This window comes from Corvus brachyrhynchos, unplaced genomic scaffold (assembly GCF_000691975.1).
Source record: "Corvus brachyrhynchos isolate BGI_N302 unplaced genomic scaffold, ASM69197v1 scaffold595, whole genome shotgun sequence".
Lineage (NCBI taxonomy): Eukaryota > Metazoa > Chordata > Aves > Passeriformes > Corvidae > Corvus > Corvus brachyrhynchos.
In genome coordinates this window covers 1,216,715-1,225,148 of record NW_008238373.1, presented here as the reverse complement: position 1 = coordinate 1,225,148, position 8,434 = coordinate 1,216,715, and the positions used below count along the sequence as shown (strand labels likewise).

The following is an 8,434-nucleotide window of genomic DNA, read 5'->3' as shown; positions in this document are numbered from 1 at the left end:
AAGATCGTAAAACACAGTCCAACCAAAAGTGTGTGGATCTCATTTATATGTAACCAAAACACATCCAAAAATCCCACGAAACACAAAAATTCCTATGCTGAGAATTAGCAGAAAGTTCCACCTCATTTTAAAATGAGATGTTTAAAATGGAATAACCCCTCTTTTGGCTTTTCAGTGTTACCTGAGTGCCTCTTGGCATACGTACGGCAAATTTTTATGGCAGTTACACAGGTGTAACTTAATAGTCAAACAAGACTTTTTTTTTTAATTCATCTTTTCCCCCATATAAATAAAAGTTGAGATTTGGATTTTTCCTTCTGACAAACAATCTTAAGTAAAATTAATTTGAAGGGGAAAAAATAGAGCGGTTTGAATCAGGAAGCAAGATACTTAGAAAAACCATATTTTGAAAAAAACTTTCCAGAAACTTAAACATAAAATCTTTTACATCTGCTAGAGTGCTTGACCTTTCCTTCTTCCCTCCACCTCCTGTGGATAAGTGCTTCCTGCCATGAATTGTAACATGGTAGCTTTAGCTCTGAAGCCTTTTCAGTTCCAGATACTAATTTCAGTGCCTGCCCCGGCTTCTACTGGAATTGCTTCATTTATTTTATAGGGTTTCACCTAAATTTTCCACTAGTAAAACTGCAGCCTCTCACAGATCCTGCAATTGCATAGTTTATTTTCAGAAAGAGAAGGTAGGCTGGGGGTTTATTTTGGGAGCTGGGTTCAAGCCCCTTAGCCACACACCTCTGCTGTCACTCTGGGCTTCACCTACAAAGGCTGTAGCTTCTGGCAGCAGATAATTCATGTTCTGTGCTGGGTCCAGGGAGACAGGAGCTACTGGGAGTGCACAGTGTGGAGTTTGTGGCTTAGCCTCTTCAGGGAGAAGGAATCATAGCAGGGTCTTCCCAGTTCTTTATCCTTTGAGTTATAAGGATAAAGTGGGCTCTTGTGAAGCTCATGACAGTAATCTTGCTCAACACTTGCCTAATGGGCCAGCTGCCTTGGATGTCAGAAACAAAGGAAACCTTCCTTTAAGGAAGGTTATTTATTTAAGAAGTCCTGACATGGACTAGCCTGCAGACCCATATAATCTTCAAGGTCTACCTACACCAGGAGCAGTTACACCCCTCAGTTTCTTGTGACAACCCTCCTCTGCACCAACGCCTTTCTGAAAGTTGTCACCTCTCACCAGCCTGCACTGTGTGAAGCATCCTGCTTCTGTGCTAAAATCATCTGGATGAGCTGGGGCTTGAAATTAAGGTGCTACATTAACCTACCTTGTACCTGTAGCAAAAATGGTTCACACTGGTGAGCAAGCTAACCCACACAGCTGTTCTTCAGATGGTTCAAGAAATTTTGTCTCAATGAAATTCACTGGAAGAGGGGAGTTACCCAAATAGCAGTAATGGCTGCAACCATCTCATTTAAACTGCTGCTCCAGACCTGACAGAGGCTTAGAAGGGTGAGTGACTGAGGCACAGCCAAATTTTGTGGGTTCAACATAGGCTGAATTACAATAGCAGAACAACTATGAATTCTCATACAAGTTTGTTATCTGGCAACTGAGGGCAAATTATCTATAATTTTCAACAATCTTGAAACCTGTGCCCAGGTTCTGCAAACACAGAAGGCCTGGTCCCTTTCCAAAAAAAGAATGGGAACAAAGTCAGTGTGCATGAGGATGGCTGGGAAGAACTGAGAGTTAAGCCAAATCCAGCTGCCTTCTAGGAAAATGCAGTTTCTCCTGAGGCCTCTCTTGACAGTTTTGACAGGTTTATAGCAGAGCCAATATAATTTCAAATTGCAAAATTATCTTCATAACCCCTGCAATGCTTGGGTTACCCTGACAGTCTAGACAGCACAGATGTGTCTGCATTAAGCTGGTGATTCTGCCCTCACCTGCAGCACACCAGCTGTTTTTTCTATTGATGGCTCTTTTATTTTGTAGGTGACTAATGCATCAAGCTGCTGGAAAATGAGTTAATCTTCCTCAACCAGTCAGCATTCAAATATGCAGCTCTCTATCTGATTTTTAATTTTTGTGCACAGATGCAGCATTTTTGGGGAGAAGGGTCAGACAGAGACCATACTCCTATCCATCACTTGACATGAATTTTTTAAGTTCTCAGAGTAAGGGCCAAGTTGCCTTGTGAAGTAGTGCCAGCACCAAGAATAGAATTTCTTTATTTGCCGTGTCTGCCTTTCAGCACCATTCTGTGTGTTTTTTTCCATTGACAGGGTTCACGTTTTGCTCAGGAAAAGGCTATATCCACCCTCCATCTGTGAGCATGTGTTTCTTTCTCATAAGTTCTCTTTGTAAGCTAATGGGTGTAATAGTTGCCTTAGTGAGATCACACTGAGGCTCAGGCTTTCCAGGCAGCCACAGGCAGGCTCATGAAGAGTACATGGTTGCAGCTGCTTTGGATGGAAGCACTGATATGCATGCTTAGCCCCCTGGCTCACTCCTTCCCCTCTCCTCACCCACTGCTTAGCTCACCTAAAGATTTCCCTGGAAATCCATTTGTCAGGCTGTAAAGTCTTGGCTCTGTTTTTGAGAATGAGAAATAAATTTTAGGTCTACCAGGGATGTCTTGATCAACAGCATCAAGGGCCATGCAATCAATAGCATTTCTGACATAAAACAGGCTTGGGCTGAAGGTCTGATTAAGATCCATCCAGACCACGCTGTTATACACAGAAAGAAAGTAAAGCCAGGGTCTTGAAATATTTGCAAAAATAAGCACCATCAGCCAAGCCCGCCCTGCAACAAATCATAAGCAGCCTCATAAAGGCCCTTTACAGTCTCTGGTGGATATGATGTAAGTGCTGAGTGGCCCAAACAGCCCCTCCTCAGTCCCTGCCTGCCTGCTCCAGAAGCTCCATGTGTACCCAGGCAGGCACACTCCCTCCCTCCTGAGGGTCTGCCACTGCAGGGGAAAGGACAGTGCTGCTTTTTGAACTCTGGCATTGACACTTGCTCTGTGTTCTTCAAAACCCACCTGGACTGCACTGCTGCAGTTGTGTGCCATAGGGACATTACAGTCACAAGAGAGGCACCACATGAAATACAGGAGGCAGGGAGTGATACGACTTTCTGGGAAGAAGCTTTAAGGGCATTACTAATTTCATTAAAGTTATATTCATGTCCCTCTAAACTACGGTCAGACCGTTATTCGTTATAGGACCTAACTGCCCTTGCATGTTGTGGACTGTATAGGAACAAGTTGTAGCTAACTGAAACTCCTAAGAAGCAATCTAAAATCATCAGGGGAGAAAAGTGGATAGAGCTAACATTACAAAGCAACAAAGCACCTTAAGAAAGCTTAAGAAACTAAGCACATATTTGTAGGCAGAACCCTTGTTTTGGTTCTTTTTTTTTATTATTCCTCTCTTATGGGTTGATTCAAAACTTTTTTAAAAAAGGGCTATTTTAGGATTCAGGAGATTTGTCTCAAAATCTTTCTAAAACAGTGGTTCTTGAGGGAAGTATGTATGCCATTACAAGTTTTGTATATAGGTTACACTGTAACATATATGAAATTGCATTTCTGAATCACCCTCAGGGATCCCTTGGAGGTTTTCCATAGAAACCCTCCCGCTCTCCCCCCCTCCACTTCATAGTGCATGTTAGAACACTGGTTTTCAAAAAATGTTTCTGTCCTGCTTAGGTCTTTTTGTTTTCTCCCTATAATTTCTCTACAGGCTTCTGGAAAGCAGAATATAGGAGGGCAATTTGATGCTGAAGGTTATATTCTGTCCTATTATCTCATTTACCGTATCTTACCTAAACAAAGCAACTAATTTGCGGCAGAGGATACTATCTGTTACTTAGTGGGTTTAAAATATTAAAACATTTTTATCCTGAAACTACCACCATCTGGAAATAGTTAGCATGGGAAAACAATAAAAAGCCCATCTTAGTTCACGAGAGTTGTTGCCTTGAACAAGAAGATTAGTATTCCCATTTATTTATTTATTCTACCAAAACATAATGTTAAGTCATTTTTAAATCCGAACTGTTTGGAAAGCTCCTGCTGTTGCTTATGTGTGCTAAAGCCCAAGCTGAGGTTATCATGTTTGCCTTGCAGCAACAAATGTCAATTTGCACTCCATAAAGCATTGTGCACAGGTTGTAGCTGTGATTGTAGATGGCTGTAGGACATACTTCCCTCAAGGATCACTGTTCCAGAAAGGGCCTCATACCACTCTAATATTCAGTATCCTTCAGGTTGATTTGGTTTATATTTGACAATGAGGTGCAGTGCTTGGTCCCACACAGGGGTGAGAGCTATGGGACCCAACCTAACCAAGTTACTTTAGCAGACCATGTACATACATGAGTGCTTTGAAGCCAGAGCGCTTAGCATCTTCTGGGATTTAGCTGGTAGTCTACGGAAGAAACAGAAGCATCCTCAGAATGTTTTCTGTTCTCTGGTGGATATCTTTGATATTAATGAACACCAGTCCATATCATGAAAATACTTTTAAAAACAAATGGCATCTCTGCCTTCTCTTTTTACATTAGTGGCACATTGGAAAGAAGTATAAAGTCTGCTTACCACAGTATTGTGTCCTTCACTGAAAAAAAAAAAAGTACCTGCTTCTAATCAATAAGTATTTGCTCAAGCAAATATTAGCTCTTCAAACAGCAGCTGCATTGGAAGTAGCTGCAGTTATCTCAGTTGCATATGTCACTCAGAGCAAAGTTTTTCTGTTTGCTTCTTTCCTAATCCTTGTTCTTTGCACTTCAAGAGAGAATAGGTTAAATTCAAACCTTCTAATCAAACCAAAGCAATTCCACAAGCAGGACAACAGAATTATTTGAGCATGTAACTGCTAGTTTATTATTTTAAGACTTTGTGAAAACTGTCTTTGATAGTTAATATCATATCTTCTTCAACATCTGGTAGAAGGGCAAGTCTATTACTATTACCCAATGATGCTTTCTCAGTTCACAGGACTTCTTTCTAGGTTCATCAGGCCAGTTTAAACAAGTTTATAATGATGCTCTTTACCTGCAACTGACCTTCTCCTTGTGCAACTTTTTTGGCTGGATCTGTGACTCAGCCTGTAGACACCATAGCCTAATGTTAATAAATGCTGGAGGGATCAACACTTACACCTCAACCACTACATTACAAACCAAAGTAAGTTGGCTGTCAGACAAAATTGTTCCAGCCAAGAAACTGTAGTGCTTCTCTCTTCATGTACTAAGTATCACACAAGACAAGACGACAGAGGAGCCATTGAAGCAAAATATTTGCCCAGTCCTAGACTGGCAAGAGAGCTTGAACACAGAAAGTCTCCTCTTGCTCCTCCCATCCCAAGGTTCCCACAGCTGTTCAACATTTCTGTGTGGTGCTCCTGCCAAGCAGGTGTCTCTGCTTCCCTGAGGGCTGTTAACAAATGACTATTCGAGTTCAATTTGTGCAATGGAAACTGTTTCCATTACAAGCGTAAGTGAAATATATCCAAGCAACTGATTCTGGGATCCCAAAGCCCACATGTTTTCATAACCTATACCAACATAGCCTTATCCTTTCCACAGGTCAGTTCAATGATTTCTTTGTTCCTCAGCTCATGAAGCACAGGTTGGCAAACATCACCTTCACTAAGGCAGGTACTCCTCTAAATCCCCTGGTTTAGAGGCTAAAACTCAGGTCTGCTCAGAGCTTCATGTTCAAGAGATTATTAAAGCAAGAGAACCACTGCAAAAGGCTTACACACACATTCCTTCCTTATGCATAACTTAAATACTGTCAACACTTCTTTCTTTGCAGTCTAGTAATTCCTACATTAATCATTCTGCAGTTTAGTACTGAACAGAAGAATTGCATCATATTGTAACGATTTGACCAATCCTAAATTAGGGCTGCCAGAGTTGATTAATAAGCTGGAAACTGTGACAGATTTTTAAATTACCTGGTGTTTTTAGTTGATCACGCATGATCAGAGCATTTCCAACTTTCCAATACATTCCTCACATACAGGGAAGACAGCTTGAGCTGTACTTCAGACTACAGCTCATGTCAAGTGTAGGAACCAAGCCTGTATATTAAAGTGAATTAACATTTTATTACATGGTATTTTTGATATTTTCAACATTTTCCAGAAACACTGGAAAATCTTAATCAGAGGGTACATGACTTGGCTCTATCATTGAGAGAAGGCTCACTGAAGTCCTTCAGGGTACCTGACAGGCAGGTGCCTGTAGGGGATGGATATGATAGTATCTAGGGCAACCATGCAAACAAAATTCAGCAACAAGAAAATAGCTCTTGAAACTTGAGTAGTCTTCAAGTTCTGCTATCTGCATTTCAGTTATCCTGACTAGCAATCAGTTTGCTTATTTAAACAAATAGTTGTCTATACCACAGACAGTGTTTTCTGTAATAGCTGACAGTTTATTCAGGTGTTAAACGTAACACTGCTCTGGCACTACTACTTAATCTCACAGCCCAGATACCTACCTTTCATAGGTATGGTTTTGCTCATGGGTGACACAACTTAAGCTTTGATATTCCATTCAAAAATTCAGAGTAGCTGTGCAAGTTCCAGTGTTTCCCCAGATTAAAACTAACATTCAACTCAATACTTAAAAGGTTCTTTATTTTACTCTTAGACTTAGGCTTTCAGGACACCTTAAAAATCAGTTACACAACAAAGACTGATATTGGAAAAAAAGTGGAGGTGCAGTTCAAAAGAAAAAAAAACCAAACCCATAGTGTCTTCAAATATAAAAATATATATCCAAATTATTATCTAGGGAAAGTGTACCACCATTCTGCCTTAAGCTGGTCCTGCCAGCTTTTGGGTCATAACTCCCCACTACAGAGCTCAAGAGCTCACACTGGAAGGAGCATCTCCGAGGTTCATGTCACAGGCATGATTCAGAGCAAACTGCTTTGCTGCAGCATATGAACCCAATCTTAAGTTTCCTGAAAGCATTCCATATTTTTCCCTTGGGCAGTGGGTAATAAGCATCCAAACATCTCCTGGGAAGCATAGGTCATATACACAAAGCCATCTTCATCTTTGTAGTCCCTGTACACTTCTGCCATTGTCAAGGACATACTGGCTAGGCTTTTGTTGTTCACCAGCAGGTAGAAAGCTTGTGTAGCTGTTAGAGCCATCCTGCTCCTAATTGAAAAAGAGAGAAAAAGAGAATTAAGCATTAGCAAGTTGAATATGGTTTCAGCTTCAGTCTATGACATACGTTAAGTAGAGCAGTCACATTAACTAGGTACAAGGAATTCTGTGTAAAGTCATTAACTGTATTTCTGGAAGCTCAAAGGCCTGTGCTCTGAGGAAAGGCTTACATGGTTACACCAAAGGTGCTACTGAGAATGGACTTGGAGTTCCCAGTTACCAGGGAAAAGTGTGAATAGAAGCCAAAAGCTTCTGCAGTGCAGATTTTGTAAGGGATTCAGCTCCAGACTGTTACACTTACTAAAGTCTACCTTCAAAAAAAAAAAAAAAGTCCTTTTCAGAGACATTACATTACAAGGATTAGGATCTAAGTTGTCCAAGAGCCAAAAGCATCTTTTACAGAAGTTATAATCTAGAAAGATCTTTTTCTATGCTTTAGTAAGTGTGCTGAAAAATGTAGCTTTCCTATGTTGTCAGAAAATTCCACTAAATATTTGGGGAGACTTTTTTGCTGTAATGTTTCATAAAGGACAGTTTAGAAGCACATTTCGTTTCACTCAGTCAAGAGCTGCTTTGATCTTGAACAAATTCAGCTAGATGCAGCAAGAGAGCAAGGCAGTGACAGTCATAAGCCGAACAAGATCACAGAGCCCCAATACCCAGTCCATCAGGCAGGAAGAAAGCAGAACAAGAATCTTGTATAGACTTTTTTCACTACAATTAGGGAGAAGGGAGAGGACTATGAATCGAAAAAAGACCACATTTTTGCCCCAAATGCATCTGTGAAAACACCTGTTGATTTTCTTCAAACACTTGGAAGAGAGGGAAGCCATTACATTACTAACACCTTTACCTCCTCCTCACCAAAGGAAGCATGATGTCCCCAGGAGCACACTAGGAAATACCTTCTTGGGGAACAGCAGCCAAGACCAGCTGCAGCTCCAACCCACCACCTACCTGATGATGGTTATGAACTGTGCCATGGTCAGCTCCTCGGGAACCAGAAACTTGGTTTTGTCCAAGAGAGGAAGGTATTTCTCTTTATGGTATCTCTCAACAATTACCTGTTTTAATTAGAGTCACACTTAGCAAACCTAGAATACCTATGTCCCTTCCCCTCCCCTCACGCTTGTTTTCTTAAATAGCGGCAACAACCTCCGATAACAGAGATTTACCGGGATTTTTGTCGGGAACTTCGCTCGGATCCCTGCTACTTCTTCCCGCCGGGTGGCTGCGGGGCAGAGGAGAGAAGAGAAGCGTTACGTGTGCGCGCAGCCCC

The 8,434-nt window shown here is 41.2% G+C and overlaps 1 protein-coding gene across 1 annotated transcript; it reads right to left on the bottom strand.

The window, feature by feature from the left end:
- Nucleotides 1-6,594: 6,594 nt before the first annotated feature.
- Nucleotides 6,595-8,408, bottom strand: MAP1LC3C (microtubule associated protein 1 light chain 3 gamma; the record flags this gene model as incomplete). The annotated part of the gene is made up of 3 exons (XM_017736361.1): nt 6,595-7,146; nt 8,113-8,219; nt 8,331-8,408. Coding segments are annotated over 3 exons (396 nt in total), but the record flags the coding sequence as incomplete, so codon positions are not given.
- Nucleotides 8,409-8,434: the final 26 nt, after the last annotated feature.